We start from the raw sequence: 22,011 nt of genomic DNA, 5'->3' as shown, positions 1-22,011 counted from the left end.
TGCAAATTATACTTCCACCATGGTTTTACTAATTAGACATGTAATTTCTTTAAACTTACTGGATCGCGCTTCGTATGTCTTCGATATGCTTTGCGGAAGTGGAACACGTAGCTATTTACCCCTTGGGAACATTCGTAAACGCGGCTATGTAGTTCGGGATGCAATGTTTCGTGAACACGGAGGCGCTAGCGGATAAATTCCTTCTCAAGAAAATCCCAAGAATCGTCGGCGTTAGCTGTCGCCACAATCGCGATCATCTGATCGGCTGTCAAAACTCCTCAACTCCGTGCGTTGCATCGGTTATTCTGTTTGGCAGGATCATGCAGGATCGGCAGGAGTGAAAATATTCGAAAGAGTCGTGCGCTCTTGAGTATCGTGGCATCGGTTTCAAAATGTGCGTTAGAAGGTAGTATCAGCGAGAATGAACAAGAACATGAATTCACCGTCGAAACTCACGGAGTTTGCTCCGTTGAGCCCCGAAGAGAGCCAACCTGTAGTAGCCTCGCTCTTCTCCAAGTTCTTCAGCTTCACCAGGAGTTAGTATTCTGAGCATAGATCTTATTATTTATTATAATTATTATTTTTTATAAACAGGAATAGGTGGTTGGTAATGCATTCTACTCTTCCTAAGGATAAAATAAGGTCGTACAAACATAGGTCTGGAAACTCTTTCTTTCCAAGATATAAACATGTTTTGTTTATGATGAAAGTGTACTTTTAGTAGGACATCGTCTACGAGGAAAGGTCTCTTAGATAGAGACGCAGAGCTTCTATGGTATCCTCTTTAGTTTGTCTATACGTCAACTGAACATCCATTCAATATTGGAATAACAAGCCTGATAACATTAGGTCTGTTATTTATCGATGAATTATTTGAACTGGTGTACATTGATGCAATAACTTAGACGAGACAATATGTATGTTTAAAAGATATCTAAAAAAACATCATAAAGGGATCTTATGAACAATATGTGTTGTTTGAGAAGTTGAAGCGATTAAATATAATTTGTTTATTGCTTGTTTTCAGATTGATTTAATATGATATACTTTATCTTCAATATCAGAATGATATACTTTACTATATTCTTTACTTCTAACAGAAGAAAAGTGATAGTGCTTGTAATTCTATATGTTACAGCTGTTCATGAAAAATTTTGACGCAAATATGTTCACATCTCGGGAAAGAAGAGTTCTGAACCTATGACTGCGTTCAGCAGAAAAAGCAGCTTTGCATAATTGTTGTAAGATTTTTTAATATTGATTATTATACGTTTAGATCCAACAAGAAACAACCAATCAAATTAAAAGAATCTAAGAACAAAGTTGCGTTTTCTGCTGGACGCAACTTATATTTATAATTTGATTTTTGTTTTCATTCTTAAGAAGAAAGTAAAAAACACTGAAGTGGGACTTATTTCAGTGTCATCCTGTATGTGGTTTATCAATATGTTATTATATATAGCATTATTATTACATTTATTAAATATTAATATATGTTGTTATAATAAAAAAGATATTGCAGCAGTCCTTTATTATAAAAAAAAATAATAATCTTTTATGTAGTGAGTGAATAATTTCTAATCATTATGATTTACATTTAGATAATGCTAACGATTCTACGGTGTCTTCTAACAACGACGAGCGCAGCTCTTCTGATTCAGAATCCTGGAAGCAGTCAGAAAGCACGGAACAAACCCCAGACGACGATAGTACTAGTATAATAAATTTCCCATTGGATACTAACGAGGGCCGTAGCCTACCAAACGTTCTGAAACGCATCAGTAATATTGTAGCATTAAAAAGTAATGTAAGTTTCAAAAATGTTTTTATGAACGAATGTGTTTTATTTTATTTCTTCATATGAGAGTTTGTATAATAATTATTTGTAACACAGAATTTACGTTCATATAAGGATTCTCAATTAAGAAGCTACTGGATGCCAGATAGTGTGAGTAAACAGTGTTACGAGTGTGGCGAAAGATTTACGACGTTTCGACGAAGACACCACTGTCGCGTGTGCGGACAAATCTTCTGTTCCAAGTGTTGCTCCGATCAAATACCAGGAAAAATTATGGGATGCACTGGTATTATAAATAAGTTACTCAATAGCTATTAATGCCTTGCGATTTTTACTTTGAGTTCAACATTGAAAATTGATGGTTGTATTCAAAATAAGAAATATTTTTGAAAGTATGAGACATTTTTATTATTTATATAAATGCAATGAAAATTGAATACCTATAGGTTTGCTTTTTATAACTGAATTAATATACACTGTACTTAATGTGAAATATAGACACACATTTGAAATTTGGTGAAAGCGAGACGGAAATTACAGTCTAGTGTAGGAATAAAAAACAAACTTTATATATAACTACAACCAGCAAATATTAGGCTATATTGGATGCAGTTACCTTATATATTTTTACAAATATGTACGCGCGCGTATGTATATGTAATTCTCTACATTATTTGTATTTTTTTGCGTTTTTCAGGAGATCTTAGAGTTTGTACATATTGCTGTAAAGTAGTTCTTTCGTATTTGCAATCATCGGATATGAGGAGTGATTTATCGGCGGATTTGAAGGCTCTGCAGGAGGATCTTCAAGTAAAGTATGGAAATGATTCACCGCTATTAACACGAAAACATGCTAATGAAACGCTGGACGACGAAACGTCGATATGTCGAAAGCCAAGTGTGGGATACATGGAAGAGAATTATGCAACTGGACGGTATGTTAATTATTTAAACTAAATTTAAATTTAATTCTTACCGTATTGATATTGATATTAAGTGTACATATATCTTATCTATGTAGTTATATACTTATTTCTTATACACTTGAGTTTATTTTTTATTGTAGGTCAAGCGGTAGCTATTTAACTTCACAGGAACGTTCTCTTGTATTACAAAATTCGGCTTCTTTAAGGATGATCTGGGAGGAATTGTTCCGCTCCAGTCAAGCCATTCAGTTGCAAACGCATAGAATTCGACTGAAAAGTTATCACAATTGTTTTCTGGCGAACGAATTGGTGAATTGGATGATAGCTCAGAATAAAGCGGCAACCCGGTACATGCCTGATCTGAACAGTACTAGATTGTTAATCGTTCTAATCACGCTAATTCTAATTAAGATTGTGACTTGCGCTTTTTTAGTGTGCAGGCGACTGCGATAGGCCAAGCATTACTAGAAGCGGGTTTTATCGAATCAGTTGTCGCTGATTACGTATTCAGCGATTCGGCGACCGTATTCAGACCGGTACCGTTATCTTCCTTACAAAATATAGACTTATTAACGGAAAAACGAACGACTTGCGATGCGCAAGAGCCAGCCTGGGTAAAAACTATTCCTCAACACGATTCGGCTACGGGTAATACGACAAATTAACATTATCAATAATGAGACGAGCAATTGCTCAATGATATTCGATTCTTACAGATTCTGAGAGCGAGACTAGACCGATGAGCTCGCACTCGCAAACCTTCGGTCGTTTGCCGTCGTCCAGTTCAAGCTTTTATTTGGATTTAAATCTGGAAGCATCCACCGTCACATTAAAGAGACCAACCTCGGAAGATTTAACCGCGATTTCCGTCGACAGTAGCGATGGAATAATCGAACAGAAGGAAATTAATCTTAAATCGCACGACTGCAATCTCAAAATATGCGACGATCTTTTAAGTGATACGCTTCAAGTACACGAGTTCAAGGAGAAAAACGGTTGGCACAGAGCGACTAATCTGAGAACAGCCTTTGGCGAATTAAGCGCGTACGAATGTTTAACGTAAGTCTTTTTTCGGTATTTAATAGTTAATGATAATAGTAGTAAAATAGAGGAAAAATAAACGACATATTTACTCATAGGTCTGCATACAAAGCGCATGAAGATTCCCTCATTAAGCAACTTCTTAGCAAGGAAGGTTTGTCGCAAACGTGGTCGAATACGATTTTGTCTATCGCACACCAGATAATCGATCATGTTAGACCGGATCTAAATCATGACGCAGATAATCTGGATATTCGACAATATGTACAGTTCAAGAAATGCCCCGGTGATAGCAGAGATGACTGCGAGATCGTATCTGGTATAATTTGTAGTAAGAATATCGCTCATCGCGGTATGGACGCCATGATTGCTCATCCGAAAATCTTATTGTTACAATGTGGACTAATGTATCAGCGTGTAGAAGGCAAGCTGATAAGCTTGGAACCTGTAATGATGCAGGTACATTACAATTTTTTTTATTATCTTCACTTGATCAGTTCTAAGATATTTATATTATTATTAAAAATAATTTTATAATATTTTTTAATTTCTTGAACAAATTCCTAGGAAAACGAGTATCTTGGGCACACAGTGGCGAGAATTACTGCTCTGGGTCCGGATGTAGTACTAATACATCGATCCGTAGCCAGATTAGCTCAGGATAGATTAAGGGAATGCGGCGTGACATTAGTGCTAAATGTGAAGCTTAGTATACTAAAGAGAGTCGCACGATGTACGGGTGCTAGTATTGTAAACACTATAGACGCACACATAAGCGCAAGATATATGCTTGGCACGTGCAAGAAATTTTATTTAAGAAATTTTCCAGATGAGCGAAGTAAGTATAAAATGATAATATCGCTCCCTTACTTTAAACATGACACAAACTGAAAATTTAATTGAGCTATTTCATTTTTAGAACAAAGGAGTGATATCTAAAATACATATTTTATTAACATTTTATAACTTTAATATTCTCTTCTTCTATCGCTTTCTCTCTCTCTCTCTCTCAGGAGGTATCAAGACACTGATGTATTTCGAAGGCTGTGCAAATCCGCATTTAGGTGCGACGATTGTATTGCGAGGCGGATCACAATCCGAATTAAAGAAGGTAAAAAACGTCACATCGATGATGATCTTTGCAGCTTACTCGTGGCGTCTTGAAAAGTCATTTCTCATGGATGAATTCGCCAAACCACCGTCACCTAAAGACAATTCGTTTCTGGATGAAACATCTCAGAAGGATTTCTCGAATGATGAGAAGACCGAGAAACTCGAAAGCTGTGTTATCGATGAACAGACACACGCGATCGAAGTGAAGAAACTGTCGAAGATAAATCAAAATCACGAAAGTGTTTCTAACAGTGATAAAAAAGTACAGAATATCCAGACAAATAATTCAAATACGCCTAAGAATGAAAATGACTCTGAAAATATTTTAAGTACAAATTCCTTAAAAGAAGTTTCATCGATGTTATCGGAAGATTCCGATCCTTATGACACCTTAAAATTGTTTAAGACGAAATTAAAACCATCTATTCACGATTCAAAGGATACCGCGCCACCGTCTTGCGAGAACGGTACAGTTCCACATAACGATGATAAATCCAAAAATTTGTTGGTAGATACAGGTTTTGATTCTAATATCACGGAAGAATGTAATAACTCCGCGGAATTGTTCGCGAACAAGGAGATGTCTACTGAGCAAAAGACCGACGATCTCGTCGACAAGGCAAAGTTGAAAGACAAGATATCCTCGGAAGAGAAACGTATCTACGGGGAGTCCATAAGCGATCGGAGCGATCCATTGCATCAATATTTAAATGAGGATGACGAGGATGTGTTTAATCGTACGAGTCCGACCGGTCAACGGTTGAGCGTCGCCGATTTTCCACTGTTCAACAAATTCAAGAAAGCGCTCCAGGACACCGTTTTGAGCGTATCACCGTATTTAAAATTTTCAATACCCTACTTGGAGACCGAACTCGGAAGGAATTGCGTACTGAGGAGCTTTTTTCCGCGAGAAATCTATTATTCGGAGCAATTTTTAGACAAAGTCAAGGAGATCAGGACGAACAGCGTAACTGTAAGCGAGCAGACCGACAATCGCGAGTGTGTAAATATCAAGCTGAAATCGCAGCATCCGTTCGTCCAGGCTCGTCTTACCACGGACGTTGATAATCGCGAGGTGCAGAGTCTTCTGGCAAACTTCCGTGCGTGCGGTAACAGACTTTATCCGACGCATAACGTACTGCTGGATAAGATGCAATCGCCAGCGTCGTTCGAAAGCAACGAGCAGCAGGTGCCTTCCTGGCCGGATTGTTTAGACCCCAACAGCCACCAACGCTTATCCGTACTGTTTTGCAGTTTTTCGCACACCGGCAACGACACCCCGGCGTTCTGCGTGAATCCCTGGGTCGTAAACATGACTATGTACGGCCAGAACGACATCGCGCTCGGCCGCTTCCTGGAACGTTATTGCTTGACGACAGAATATAAATGTCCGGCACAGAATTGCCGCGCACAAATTGCTCAGCATGTTAGGCGCTTCGCGCACGACGGCGGCTGCATGCACATCACCCTCAGCGAAATGAGCTGCGAGCCGTTCGTGCAGGAAGACACTGATCAGATTTTGATGTGGAGCAAGTGCGTCAAGTGTAAGAGCGTATCGCCGGTAGTACCGATGTCGGGCGACACTTGGTGCTTGTCGTTTGCCAAGTATCTTGAGCTACGCTTTTACGGTGGTGTCTATACGAAACGCGGTATGGACGCGTGTCAGCATTCCTTGCATCACGATCATTATCAGTATTTTACACGCAGGAATATGCTAGCCGTTTTCAAATTTACCAAGATCTCGCAATGGGAGATTTCGCTGCCACCGCCGTTGATTAACATCACTTACGATCCGAAGCAGCACGCCAATGTGATCGAAGAGATGAAGATCATGACTTTGAAAGGCGATGAAGTTTTCTCAGCGATACGAGAAAAGCTAACGAGTCTGCAGACGGACCTGGAAGGTTTGAACCTTGCCAAGCAGCAACTAGCTAAGGATCAACAATACTTTAAGAACAAAATTGAAGAGATCCAATTAAAGCTAACGTCACCAACATTAGAAAATAAGAAGCTAGAAGGTAAAACTTCCGAGAAGCAGGTGCAAGGGTTGATGTTCAGGATCGAGGATGGCATTGTAATACTTAAACGGCTCATTGCGGAAGCTGTGTTCACGTGGAATAGCAAATTTTCGGAGATAACAGCCAAAAAGAAGGACGAACGGCCACGTCGATTCACCGAACGATCCATGACAGTCGGCAGTAACAGTATAGTCGAAACCGACGGATACATAACTGAAGACACCGCATCAGAGTCGCAGATCGAAGACCTGAGCCCTATGTCGGCCGATTATAATGCTGTCGACGCGATCGCAGCGGTGCAGAGTGACTTCCAAGCATCCGAAGTGATCGAGAATTCTGACAATGAGCCAGCAGAATCCGCTAATAATCCCGAAGACGTCGTCACTGTTCAGGGCTCGCCGAAAATGCATCAGAGATCACATTCCGACGTTCTACCGCTGTCTTCCGATGACGTTCACGATAAAAAGAAGAAGAAGAAGACGATACTGTCGCAATTGCTGCCGTCTGTTTCTGTGAATCATACAATTTCGAATCCTTTGGGGTCTTTAGAGCATTACCTATTGCCTCTTGGGTATGTTGATTCATAATCTCGAATCTTGTAGTATTTATAGTGCAGTAAATTCCTTTTAACTCTAAAAATGATATCTAAAAATGTTATTATTTTGCACAAGTTTGAATGAAAATATCTGGGAAATCAGAAAATCCTTAGGAAATATTTTCAAAAGTTAAGTGTTCATTAAGTGAACGCTCCATGAAATAAAAGATACAATTTTTTTTAATTACAAAAGATTTACTCTTTGCTTAATTTTTACTTGATTAAATCGGTTGTGAGTGTCGCTAAGAAAATTTAATTTTAAACAGTTTCAGATATATTTGTATATATATATATATATAAAATAGTTACGTATAATAGTTATGTATATTTTGTATACATATAAAATAATTCACACTTTTTTTGCAGGTCCGTAGTACCCATAGTAGTCTATGAATCCGAGCTTTCGTCTATAATTGCGTATGCTTTGGACTCACACGACTACAAGCACACGTTGCAGGAGCTCTTACGTTCAACGAAGGGACCAGAATCAAACCCTAGTCCGTTGAGCAAACGCAAATTTCCCGAAGGTAGGGACAGCTCCCTCGACCTGGCGCAATCAAACGAATTCAAGCGGCCGTCTGTGCTGTCCTTCTTTCGAGGCAACAGTCCCAACTCAGCCAGCAGTCCCATTGAATCCGACAAGAATATGTCAAACGTGGAAACGAGCGGCGGTAGCGTAGTCGGTCCTGACGTTGACGACGACAAGAAAGCGACCAAGCAGCAGAATTACATCGAAGTACAATTTAACGATGCCACAACCAATTTCTTCTGCAGGATATACTTTGCCGCGCAGTTCGCTGCACTGAGAGAAAACGTTCTGCCCTGTGGCGAGGACGGCTTCACGAGGAGTCTAAGTCGAACCGTGCAGTGGGCAGCCAGAGGCGGAAAGAGCGGCAGTGCCTTCTGTAAGAGCAGAGGTATGTTGTATGTTTTGATTATTTAATATAATTTATTAATCCTAAGGAGTGACAAAAAAGTTTGTGTGATAAGTTTTATGTGTTTATCCAATCATAGTTTATCTTTGATGTCAAAATGATATTGAAGATAAACTAAACACGTTTAACTATGTTTAAACGTATGTACTCACTGTAATCTGCTATAAAAAAAATAAAAAAATACATGTTCTGCACGAGTCTTTGACGGTCTTTAATTTTTAATCATTTTGATTATAGCACACTAGACATATTTTCTTTTGCAGATGATAGATTCATCATAAAAGAGATGTCTCGGCTCGATATGCAAATCTTCCTCGATTTCGCACCCAATTATTTCGCCTACATGGAAAGGTGTCAGCAAACTAAGCAACCGACGTTGCTAGGCAAGATAATTGGTGTATACAGAGTGTCGTTTAAAAACAACACAACAAACGCAGCACTTCGTACTAGTGTGTTAGTAATGGAGAACCTCTTTTATAATCGAATCATCACTGACAAATTCGATTTGAAGGGATCTGTGCGGAATCGGCTGGCGAATCCTGACGATACATGTCACGAGGGCGAACTGGTTTTGTTGGACGAGAATTTGTTGAACAGTATGTACTCTTTCCAACTCTTGCCTACAACAAATATATGAGAAAGAACAATTTTACTCAAGTAATTAAAAATTTAGCTAGATATAGATCTGAAAATAATCTTATTGGATATCAAAATAATTATGTGAAACGCTTAACATTGATGACAATGCTGCAAAAGTTATATATATTCTAGCAATCAGTTTAATCAGATTCGAAAATAATTTTGTTTGTGGATGTCATAAAATTATCTTCAGATCTGTATCTAGCTAAATTTTTAGATATTTTAATAAAACTGTTCTTTCCGTATAAGTTCGTAAGATTAACGATTCGCATTTCAGTGAGCTGTGACTCTCCTCTGTATATTCGATCGCATTCCAAGGCAGTATTAAATCGAGCCATCGAGCAGGACACCAAGTTCTTAGCTGACAATTCTGTAATGGACTATTCGTTATTGGTAGGCTTGGAACCGAGCTCCGACGAACTCGTGCTCGGTATAATAGGTAAGAATAACTGCGTATATTATCGCCTTTTTGTCGACTGACGATTTTATACTTGTTATCTTTCGCAATTTATACAGATTACATAAGAACATTCACGTGGGATAAAAAACTAGAGACGATGGTGAAGAAATCCGGTATATTGGGTGGTCAAGGTAAATTGCCGACCATAATATCGCCGCAGGAATATCGCGACAGATTTATAGCTGCGATGCATCGCTACTTTCTGCCAGTACCGGATAGATGGTCGGGTCTAGGTAGAAGCGTTGAGATACCACCATAATTTTCAGAAATTTTAAATACGAATGCAATTTTACACGCGGTAATTATACAATCGATGTAGATTTTTTATGCGCGTTGGCAAAAATACGAACGTGTCGTATTTTCGTCGTGTATTTATATATTTTATACCGCGATAACATCGAAAAATATCGATGGAAAGTGATATCGATAGTTACCAATTGTTTTTAAGTAACTTATTAATTCCTGTGTTATATATAAATCAATACTTCTCGTACGGAAATTAATGGCTGCTCGTAAGAGATTACGTGTACATGTATATATCCTACATCGTATACATTAAGCAAATGTATATAGTAGTCACTTTATAATTATAAAAGCAGCTGTTTTTTCTCAAACTTCTAAAGTACAAAGATACCAATGAAACTAGACCGCAAGATTAACAATAAGATAGAAGAGAAGAAAAAACATAATTATCAATATTTTATTTAATTTTTCAAAATTATGTACATGACCATTATCTGTCTCTTTGTAATAGTCAAATAAACAATAATCATAATTTCAACATAGTAAAACATTCTCATTCTTCGTCGATAGTTTTATACCATCATACAGCCTAGACAGTACACAAACTAAGGAAGATATTAAAGCGTGTACCTTATTGAGAAAAATATCTCGTACTTCACAAAGTACCTTTTTTTCTTACGACTAAATATCTGCTATTATTTACATAAATCCATTAACAAAGTTATACGACGCCTGGATACTATTGCATGAAAGTTAAATTATCAAATTAAGCTTGGACTATAAATTTGTATTATGATCGAGGCTACTATTATGGCTACAAATAAAAGGATCGAATACACTGTATTGCATCCGTAAAAAAGACATTTTGCTGTCAGATATATCGAGAGACAAAGAATAAAGAATTCTCTGTTAGTTATAGATTAAAGATCCTATTTCTACACTACAGCCATATTATAACATCAGCAGCAAGAAATGCGAATATTTTTGCTACATTGAAATAGATTAGTTTCTTCTACATATTTGATGTTGATTGATAAAATATATTAAAGATTTTTCAGAGTTAACAAAAAAATTAACTGCAAATTTCAAATAAAGTTATAATGTTCATTTTCGTTTGAAAAGACATTAATACAAAATAATAAGAAATTTTTGATATATTTTATTAATTTACAATATCCAAACAAAACAACGAATTCATTTGAATGTATAGCATAAGAAAAAAATGTATACGATTTCTCACTTCGGATGTTATAATTCAACAAGATTGCAGCGAAGGAATGGGAGCCTCAAATTAGAAACAAGCTTCTAAAAAGCTGTGAAGAACTAAATTTGCTGCTACATCGAATAAATAGAGTCTTAATGAAAACAAGTATGTATCTATAATACGAATAATCGTTCATGTATGTTACGAGAAATATAATGAAAAATACAGAGTTCCATATATTCGGATATTGATATACTATGATATCAGAATCATATTGCCAGCTGCCATACAAGAGCATTCTTTTGTGAACATCGTGAAGTATAGTGCTGCGTAAACCCAGGCAATAATCTCTATTACATTCGCGAATAGCCGAAATAATCGAATCAAGAATTTCTCACTGCTCGTATTCACCGGGTTACATTAATTCCTGAATCAATCCTTCGGACTATTATACTTTTATCACTCGCGAGATCTCTTCCTTTTTTTTTATTTTACTTACTTTTTACATAGTTATTTATTATGTAAAACGAACATTACATAACTCGGAATACTCTTTTTACAAATTTTTACACGTTAGAACTTTGTTTATTATACTTAGCCTCGTATATTTATACCATCGAAATATCGCTTATGTATATGGAAACGGCACGCGTCACCCAAGTAACGCGTACCGCAAGCATCACTATTTTAAGAGAACAGCGAAAGAATCGTAATAAAACACTCGAGTTCCATGGTTAAATAAATGTCTGCGGAATCATCGTGCAGTAGCGATGTCGTTCCATCTACATTAAAGATACGTACAATCTCCCGTCATATCTTCCGCGAAAATGTGCGATAAAGAGTAAGTTTTCAAGTAACCGAGGAAACTGTACCTCGTAACTCTTTTGTACTGTGGTGTGGAAGTGATAGTGGAAATCCATCGCCTAGTCTAACGGTGATGTACAGTGAATTTGAGAAACAGTCGCGCGTGTCTATAGCGTCTAAGGAGACAAGGAAGTCAGATTGGAGTGAAGGAGCCGTTCTCATAGTGCGACTATTCCAAGTTATCGATATCCTCGACCGTTTTGGACCTGTGAGGTGGTCCCGACGTAATCAGAGAAAAAAAAAAGAAGGCTCTTTGATATGATTTTCGTCCCTTCTCCCTCTCTCGCGTTTTTTGTACCGCTATATATTTAGATATAGAGGACTATACTCAACGTACCGTTCTACGCTAGATCTCTCGAGGAAGCCGAGAAGGAAATCTAGCAATCGAAATACGTGTCACATTCTCTCGGGCATCGTCGGGGAAATCAACACTCAGACTTATTCGCACGTAACACAATGCACGCTTCGCTTATTGTGCGTGAATAACGTAACGATTCAGTAGCAATCCAGTTCTGATCTGCAGAAGATATCTTTCGTATAGTCGCTGCGATGTTCGAGAATGTCCCTCATTCTCTTCCGGGAAGGATGCATTTTCTCAGAAAACGTAGAGTTTCCTCTTTTCCATATACACGTTTGTCACTTCCCTCTCTCTTTTTCGTTTCATGCTTAGAGCGCAATATTTTGTTCTCCGGAAACGTTATCGCGCGCATCTACGTGACGTTTCGTGCTTGCGCATCGCCAATTAGCACAGTCATTTTTATCTTTGTGGCTCGCCCAGACCGAATTGCGTTTGTTGGGGTTGCGTCTGTTGCTGTGTCGTGTTGCCGGATGCACTACACCGGCCACCGGCGGTATGATGCTGCACGATGCTCGCCATCGGTGTCGAATTCGCCTGAAATCCATTCTGGCTCGGAGACATACCTGCAGCACGTTTAATAAAACGACTCTTGACTACCGTAAAATACTTTACGATCGCATGAAGACTGATATGGCGCTTTTTTAATTACATAAACAATAATATCGCTCGTTTACGTAACAACGGCACAACTGAAAAAAAAAACAAAGTTTTCTAGAAAGAATTTCAATCACAAAAAAACTTTGTAATGTTACTTTTTAAATTTATGTAATAATTAATTATAGAGGAATAAAAATCTTAATATGTCTTTTGTTTCTGTTTTTTTCTGGAAGCAACTAAAATAATAATTTTTAAATAATGTTGTTGTGGCAAACAAGCGCGATATATTTATCCTCGCATTTTACCGATGACATTTTCGAAAGAGGTATATTACCAAAATAAACAAAAAATACCACGTTACGTAATTGGTTTAACCGATAACAAGCCAGTGCAAAGCTTTGTTGAACTAATTATATCATAATATTTTTATCAATAATTTTATGCAGCGTGTAAAATGAAAAACATTTGAAAAATTGAATTACACGCGGTAAATATACATATGTCGGAATATATATAACGCTCACTAAAATAAACGGCATGCACGTATAAATTATAAAACGAATTCTGTACTGAATTTTTATGCAAATTATAGCTCGTTTAAATAAGTTCACAAGACAGTTTATATGGCGTTTTTAATTATTAGCATAAGGTTACAATTGCCATAATTAATAACTTACCCGATGGAGTTTTTTCACCTGCAGACATTTTGGAAAACGCCAGCAACGCGTCTGGGAAATTCGGCGGAGTGGCTGGCGTGTTGCATGGTGTTATCTGAAAATACAAAAACAGTTGCCCATATAGCACAGATCATTCCAGCAACTTTGCGATAACACTGAAACAATATTGCAGTAACAATGTAAAAGTTGTATATAGCTGCAAGCTTCTGTGCTGTATGGGTCGTCTCTCTTTAGAAATGTTTAAAATAGACGATGATAAAAAGTCTTTAATCTTTTAATTACGTCGAATATATATTCCCCCCTTCCTTTAATCTTTATTTTATAGGAAATAAGAAAAAACTAAATTTCCTTATTTATGAAACCAAATAAAAAACTTGCTCAAAAATCTGAAATCTCAAACAAGATTTATGTGAAAATATATGTCTTTAATTGGCATTTTTATATATTTAATATTCACAAAATAAAAATAAAATCTTTGAAAAGATCATTTTTATAAAAATTTTTTAAGAATTTCCGATTGTTTAAATTTCTTTAAAAAATAGCAAATTTTTAAACAGTTATTTTCGTTAAAATAATAGTTTCTATAGAGTTTCGCTCTAGTTCTTATAATTAAAATAATATCTCAAAAGCGTAGAACGTTTACTTAAAATTGGTAAAGAAAAAGATAGAAATTGACGTCCAGCAAATATAAGTGTATTTTCCACTGGAAGGGTTAGATTAAACAAGAAATCGGACATGAAAGACAATTAGATAACAAGGTTGTTGAACCTTCTGCATATGACGGTCAGGTATGTATACAGATACGGTGATCAAACAATACAGGGACATGTGTATTAGCATAGCAACGACTAGCTGCGATAATTCACCACCGATAAGCAGCTATTAAATAACCGCCATTAACGATGTTCTCTCACAAAGTGAACCTTATTGCTTTTGTATTTTCAACGTGTTTCATGAATGAACTACATAATTGTTTTCGATAAGATTATCTCAGTTAAGTGATTGAGCGTTTCATTGACTTCAATTATACCTCAAGTTAAACAATAAAATATCACAAAGAATTATTTGAAAATGTGAGCTCTACACTCTTTTCGTTTTACTTATACTTTTTATTCTCTAAACTAAATGCTTTTACTTTTACTTTTCACTAAGAAAATACTAATTTTTTTTGTACAATCTAATGATTATTTCATAAGAAGATTAAAAGATTATGTTTTTAATAAATTTGATATTTTTTTATTATATTAAAAAAACATTCGCATTTTTCGCATTTAAAATTTTTTGTAAACGTTTATAATTTATGAAGTCTTTTAAATATTTTTATTTTAGTTCACTAGATTTAAACTAAATAATTTTAAGCAAATATAATGGATATTATTTATAAACGCGATATATTATTTATTTCTTTTAAATCAGTTAATTCATTTTATCGTTCGGTGAATAAAAGTATTTAAATAAAATTATCTAAAATTAAACATTCTGTTTCATATTGTATGCATCAGAATAAAATATAAATTATCTTGTAAACTTTTATGATTAAATCTCAATATTTATGTAATATCAGAGAATTAAAATATTATCAAAATTTTTTAAATGATATTGATTAATATCAGCTTATTTTGGCTGATTGATTGATACTTTTAGCTGATGTACAGCCATCTTTAAAACATCTTTAAAATAACATGCGCAGCATATGCTGCGCATAACTAGATAGAATACTTTTGTCCTTGGATAGATAAAACAACATGCAAATTACAGCAAAGGAAGATAACGTGACCGATTGTGGGGCAGATGCGTGAAATGAAAGAGAAGTAATGTGCGGTCACGATACACATCTAGCCCTGTGGACGAGATTTGGCACACGACTGATCGGAATGTGCCGTCGCCGACCGAGAATAGTAACGCTTGCTACTGCTAGCGGCACAGTCGCCAATAGTTCTCTTTAGTCTTTTGTCTTTAGAGCATCACCTTCGCTTTCATTAGATATCAGAGCTAATTGAAAAAGCTGGTCTTGACATTTACCGGCCTTCGCAACCGGTTTTCTTAACGCGACTGCTTACTTGACTGAATTTACTGACCTGTCAATTATGATCGTTTAAGCAATTTCCAGATAGAACATTATTGCACCATTACTCTCATTGTTATTGCATTATTGCGTCAACCCTAGAACTATAAATTGGATCTCTCAGACCTGCCAGATATTTATTTTTAAATGTGTAATCGTCTAAAACTTTTATTCCAATAATTTAGTTGATCACGACTAGCTATTTATGTATCTTGAAAATCACGAAGAGTTATTTATATTTGGATTTCTATAAAACAAACATTATATCAGAGTTCCACAAGAAAAACGCAAGAAAAACACAAGTCGAAATTATTCTAAATCGGTCTTCAATCAGGAAAAGTGATATAATTTGAGTTCAAAGAAGCGACTTTATATAATAAGCAAATGAAATTCGTTTCAATTTAATAATCTTGAAGTATTAAACTTACTAGGATTCAGAATATATTTTAAATAAATTTGATGCTTGTGATAGATTTGAGAATACATGAATTTTTGAAATATTTGAAACAAATAATTATTATTTGCGTACAGTATGTATTATTCCGTGTGTATTAATGAACGCTGTATATAGGATATTGGATCTTGCAAAAAAGTAAAAAGTAAATGGCAGTTGATGCAAATCTGATCGGGTTACCAGAATAAATTATAATATATCTATCGGATTGTACGTCTAAAAGTCAAGCAACGTATCGGAGTCTATCTATCTAGACCAAGGGTATCATAAGCCGTGTCTTTTCGGTTGCGAAAAAAAAAGGCCGGAGATAGAAATAGAACAAACTGTGTTCGTCTCATAGCTGCACGATCATTTTGTACAACTACGAAATTACGCGGGATAAAGAAGCTCGCGAGAACGGGCAATTAATCAAAGAGCAGCGTAAATGGTCGCGGAAGGGATGATAGTCAACCTCGTGAAGGTCAGACACGCGCTGGAATCGATTTTCCTGCCTGTGTGTCTACACATTAACGCGACGCGACGAAGAGGATGAGAATGAGAAGATTCGTGAATTGGCCGCCCGGCTGTATTATTCCGGGGTCCGCACCGTTTCCCGCATGGTAATCTCTTGCGCTCGCTGAACCTACTTTTGAATAATCAATAAGACGGGAACACACCAGCCATCGGCCTACGCGACTCGCTGACTGGATTCGACACTTTAACGTGACTCTGTTATATCACATTACGCAGGCCGAAGAAGAAACGCTGGGATTGTATGTCTATTCGCTATAATCAAATCCTAAAAACCAGAGATTGAAAAAAACAGAGTAACTTTTCATCGAGAACGAGCATTTCTTGATGTAATATATGATATAACGAATGTAGAAAATAATTTTTGAATAAATAACTAATCTCTGAAACACTTTGCAGAATTTGAATGATTCATGCCCATTTCTATCAATGTAAATAAATTTCAGTTTACTCTTTATTCCTTTTTAATGCTTAGAAGTAGAAAAAGATAAAAAGTAAGTTAAACCAAGATTAAGTTAATCTACATTGAAGAACCTCGGAGTGAATTATAGATGTTGCAATTAATTTAATTTAATTTAATAATATTAATTTAAAATATCAATAAAAAGAGAATTAAAGACTCGATAAAAATTTCAGATCTTTAGCATTCTTAGGTATTTGTAGTTTCGAGGTCAACAATGCTATATATGTAATGAAGTTACAATGCCGGTCACGTTGACGCATTCACTGGATATAACGAATTATATAATACAAAATCGAAGATTTTTCCGAGTCTCTCAGATCTAAATGAGTACTTTACGTTATAGAATATTATGTCAATGAATTTTAATTGTTCTTGTATTGTATTAATGTTGTCTATTGACATGATACAATGTGAATAATGAAAATGTAATAATATATAATTATAGCAATGTTATAAATATATATGGAAATTTGAGAAACATATGCTACATATTCAATGGCAGTTCATTACGTATATAAGAAATAATTAACATTTATGCTCATTGATATAATAATAATATTGATATAGCAATAATATTATATTTATACGTGCGATTAACATTTTCTCTCTTTAAATTGATACAAAATGTATCACGAAAAATATAAATATATTATAAGCGTGATATCAATTATGCTTATGTTTGTACAACTTAAAAACATAATATCATATTTTTCTGCATTGCTTGATTTTATATTATAAAAATTGTTTCTCCCACAACAAATCCAAGCTTTAGCGCAAAATTTTCTGTACAGGGTGTAACTGAAATAACGCCCATTAATCATACAGTGCTATTCCTAATAAAAAACTAAGTCGAAAAATCCTTTGCCATTTTGCAATTTTCGCAATAATTAACGAGATATTAATTTCTAAATATTGCTGAATAAACGGATAAAATCGATGTGTAAGACAATTTTGAGATATCTTTCCGTGTTTATGAAATATTTTGAAGAACTTTCTTAAAGAACTCTTAAAAATATCTTAAAGCTGTCTTATACGTCGATTTTAGTCATTTTGCTTATTGGGTAACTAAAAAAAAATATTACGAAAATTGCAAAATGGTAGAGGACTTTTCGTCTCAGTTTCTTATTAGGAATAGCACTATATGATTAGTGGGCATTATTTCAGTTACACCCTGTATATCTTAATGTACGAAACGAGAAACCGAGAAGCCGTCGATACAGAAATACTCATTGATTACGCAGAGTGCACCGATTTACATGGCTCCCTTTTACATGCTTTTCTCGTCGGTCGCGTTAGAAGTGAATGATGCAAAGACTTACTTGGCCGAAGTGGGTGCCGGCTCCTTGTGCGCAGGAAGGTATTGCCGCCTCTTGGAAGAAAATACTGAGAGCGGTCTGCAAGAGAGAAAGCACGATCGTTAGAACACGCTTCATTAAATATTGCTTGAAAATAATACATAAAAAAATTTACGCAGTATTGCTTCTAATGCTAATAATAGAACGTCTATTTAAACTTAAGAAGAAAAATTCCCGGATTTCTCAAATACTTCTCGTTTAAATTTTTAGACAAAATTATAGAATTTTTAGACGCAATTTTAAAATTAATTTGATTATTATCTAAGCCTCTTAATTCTATTTTTATGCTCATACGATTGTGAAAAAAATTAAGAATTTGTTTCAAACAATACATATCAAAAGTACTGAAAAGAAATAGATAATTTTAAGTTTTTCCAAATCATAGATATCTCTCTTTTATTTTTAAGATTTATAATAAAATAAAGAAACAGATCAATTATCCATTTACAATCCTGAAGCTTAATTGTTAAAGAAAATTTTTCTTTTTTCAATCTTCTATTCTTGGGATAGTAAAATATGTTGAAATAAGTTTCAATACACTACTTTTGCGTCTCTAGACACGTGAATCTTAATCGAGTACAAGGGATCGCCTCTATGATTAGGAACAGCGAGAGGACGACGTAATCGGACTGAATAACTCTGCCAGATGTTCATTAAAGTGTCCGTCGCAATCTTTCGGTCATTTTGCAAGCAGCTTCGTCAGTATCGTCCGATGTTTTATAGTATCGATATCCGATCCCTGCGCGTCGGATATCCATACGTTTGCACTTCCCAGGAGTTACCGATAAAGATATCCGATAATTGCTGATAACCGTTGTAACGCGATGGTAGTTTTAACGGTTCGTGAATTATCAGTAGTTATTAATGTGTATCAATAATTATTTATAAACAACTCCGCTTCTCGACACCATAGGCGACTGTTTTATAACTCGTGATGCTATAATGACCGAATAATAATTAAACGTAATTATATAAATGTAATTTTATTAGAGCGGCACTGCTCGAAACGACGCGCAATGAGTTTAACGCTTATTACAAGGCAAACGCGTTACGCAATATACCATGACATTCAACCACCGGCATTTAATTAAAGCGCCGGTGATACTCGATACTCTCGGATACAGTGAGGATATTAGCATAAGAATGTAATAGGCCAGCGCGGCAAGAAACGCGTTTCATATTTCGGTCAGAACAGTGTTGCAGCGAAAGGAATAAATGTGCAAAGGTAGATTCGCCATATGTATGTTTCTGTCTGGTTTTTTCAATATTTATTAACAGTCTCATAAATATACAAAACAAAAATACTCCCTTCAAGGAAATACCGAGCAAAACAGACAGCGAAAAAAAACATCAACTAGTTTGATGTATTTATTTGCAAAATTTAACGAGAAAGAGATTTGGAATAAAGCAAATTGAAAAAAAAAACAAGTCTTACTGAATAAATGAAACTAGAGATTAACTTGTTTCAGAGAATACGGCGTTAAATTCAACGAGTTGTATAATTACGCGATAAATATTTAATTACGACTACGATTATCGGAGTAATTATATATCGCGATTATATAAAATTCACTATCCCAATGAGAATGATGCAACGTGCGTTCAATATTTATTTGAATGTCTGATATTTGTTCAAAAGTTATCAGTTAATATAATAGTTTTTTTTAGTATGCATAAGCAGCTTTTTTTAATATTATATTAAAATAATTATAATTCATAGATATCCATTCTTCTTTTGTTTATATAATTGGTTTATTTAAATAAGGAGGCGGGGCTTTAATGAGAAGTAAATACGAAATTCGACCACGACTTCAGATAGTATTCCGCTTTAACACTCCGCACCATTCGAACGGAGAAAGTTCTCGAGCAGAGAGAATTCGCTGCAACATTCGCGTTATTATCTATACCTTGCGACCGTTTTGCGCCAGTCGTTGCATAAATTGAAATCAATATAATTGCTTACAAGTTTATACCACATTATCAAAATAAGAAAACGTATCAAACAAATATTCTCCCAGCTGGAAAAGGTGGTTGTGCTGAAGTACACAGTATAAACAGTATTTCGTATTTGTTTTAGAAACGATCCACTCAAGTCCATGTTACAATTTTGTGTTAAATTGATATTCAACATTTCTTAAAATAATACTATTTTTTTAGTAAGTGAACAAATTACATAAAATAATGTTTTTCAAAACATAAATTCTCAGATATTATAAATAAATAAAATGTATTAATTTCACAGATTATAAATGTTAAATTTATTAAAGCATGTTAATTTAACATATTGTAAATGTTAATTATAATAAAATGATTGTATACGAATTATGTCAATATTACGTTGTGTTAATTTTTTATAATATTTATGTTATTTTTTCTAACATATTCATCTTGTGTTAAATTAACACAAAAAAGTGCTATATATAATATAAAAATTTAGCTGAATACAGATCTGAAAATAATTTTGTTAGACCATCAAAATAATTATATTATGTTATAGGATATTCTACAAATAGAATATGAAAACTTTTTGCGGTATTGTTCATTATGGTTGAGATCCTACGTAATTATTTTGTTCTAAAATTATTTTCAATCTGTATCTAGCTAAATTTTTAGATACTTCAGCAAAATCGTCCTTTCCGTGTACTTTAATGTTCAGACTCAATGAAGCTAATAAAACTCACTGACATTTCACGATAGTAATTTTACAAAATTAGAAAACGACAGGCTTCTGACAAGCTAATCTTTCCTTTCAACGGTTAAGATTGAATGCGATACAATAACGGGACACCGTGTACATTGCGTTGCACCGAGTTGATGTATGTACTAAGGCGAGACGAGACGAGACGAGACGAGGCGTATATAAATACACATTGCCGCATTGTTTACGTTGTGGTCAAAGACACAGAAAGATTCCTCGAGCTAACTCTAATCACGATGATGCATTAGCACGCTAGCGCGTGTCGCAATATAATCTCTCTCCCTCCTTTTCATTCTCTTTCTCTTTTGCTCCTTCCTTATTTTACTCTATTGACGTGTGTTTAAAAATGAATTACGTGATGCAAGCACATAAGGATTGCATGGTTTATCCTGAAACTCTGACGAGTAAATAAATAATGCAAGCGATTAAAAGGGTATTCTGGTTTGTCAAAAAAATTGATTTTTCTTTTATTGCATTTTCGGAAAGTTGATAGTTTTGAAAATATATTACCAAAGCCGTTCACAGAAATAATGTAAAACTGAGTTATTCATTGTTTACTATTGTAAATCGTAATATTGTAAATGTGTAGTTGAAACTTTAAACGCATTTTTCTCAAAACAGCATTTATCAACCGCGTTGACATATCTCGAGAACTAAGCGTTCGAGCGACTTGAATTTTTGCATGTCTATTTAGTATATGTTCTTTTATTACTGGAATTTAATTTACGATTATTCCATTTTATATAAAAAAAAAACGAAACAAGTTTATGGGTGAAAATCAATACCATTTTTCAAAACATTACCGTTCCAACAATTTTCGGTTTTTTCCTTATATTCTAGTTCCAGTAATAGTGTACTCTTATAATTTAATATTTAATAATTTAATACTTAATAATTTAACTCTTATAATTTAATAATTTCTTAGGTTTTTTGGTTTCAGGATACTAAAACTAACGGAATGATGTCAACGCGTCAAAAAGAAATTTTTTCATACGTCT

General features: G+C 35.0%; 2 protein-coding genes across 5 annotated transcripts in view; one reads left to right on the top strand and one right to left on the bottom strand.

The window, feature by feature from the left end:
- The first annotated feature begins 254 nt into the window (after positions 1–254).
- fab1 (1-phosphatidylinositol 3-phosphate 5-kinase fab1) lies at positions 255–10,818 on the top strand. Of its 2 annotated transcripts, none has more exons than XM_018449944.1 (14): positions 255–536; positions 1,602–1,807; positions 1,913–2,084; positions 2,496–2,733; positions 2,865–3,071; positions 3,158–3,372; positions 3,441–3,783; positions 3,864–4,224; positions 4,333–4,603; positions 4,779–7,467; positions 7,858–8,408; positions 8,690–9,022; positions 9,343–9,504; positions 9,582–10,818. In XM_018449944.1, the coding sequence occupies exons 1-14, from the start codon at positions 422–424 to the stop codon at positions 9,782–9,784; spliced, it is 6,066 nt and encodes a 2,021-aa protein (XP_018305446.1). In that variant the 5' UTR covers positions 255–421; the 3' UTR covers positions 9,785–10,818. The 2 variants fall into 2 exon arrangements, with proteins under 2 accessions (XP_018305446.1, XP_018305445.1); XM_018449943.1 differs by having other exon boundaries at positions 1,895–2,084.
- Positions 8,318–22,011, bottom strand: part of LOC108723915 (UBA-like domain-containing protein 2) — a 17,328-nt gene continuing 3,634 nt past the window's right edge. Inside the window, exons 2-5 of one of the 3 annotated variants that reach the window (XR_001936668.1) lie at positions 18,280–18,354; positions 13,469–13,562; positions 12,174–12,757; positions 8,318–8,394 (exon numbers count right to left, since the gene is read on the bottom strand). Coding sequence is in view for 2 of the 3 variants with exons in the window: in XM_018449953.1 (XP_018305455.1) it covers positions 12,594–12,757; positions 13,469–13,562; positions 18,280–18,354 (333 nt within the window). In the remaining variant the exon portion in view is untranslated. Of the gene's footprint in view, positions 8,395–10,971; positions 12,758–13,468; positions 13,563–18,279; positions 18,355–22,011 lie in introns of those variants that run through there. The other 2 variants (XM_018449953.1, XM_018449952.1) reach the window with 2 other exon arrangements.

This window comes from Mycetomoellerius zeteki, unplaced genomic scaffold (genome assembly GCF_001594055.1).
Source record: "Mycetomoellerius zeteki isolate Tzet28-1 unplaced genomic scaffold, Tzet1.0 scaffold252, whole genome shotgun sequence".
Taxonomy (NCBI): Eukaryota; Metazoa; Arthropoda; class Insecta; order Hymenoptera; family Formicidae; genus Mycetomoellerius; species Mycetomoellerius zeteki.
The sequence above is the reverse complement of the archived record's forward strand: the minus strand, read 5'-3'. Positions and strand labels throughout refer to the sequence as shown.

Coding starts and splice junctions, on each gene's coding strand:
- fab1 (XM_018449943.1), top strand. CDS start 422: ATGAACAAGAACATGAATTCACCGTCGAAACTCACGGAGTTTGCTCCG. Junction 4,604..4,778: donor AAATTTTCCAGATGAGCGAA/GTAAGTATAAAA, acceptor TCTCTCTCTCAG/GAGGTATCAAGACACTGATG. Junction 9,023..9,342: donor GGACGAGAATTTGTTGAACA/GTATGTACTCTT, acceptor TTCGCATTTCAG/TGAGCTGTGACTCTCCTCTG.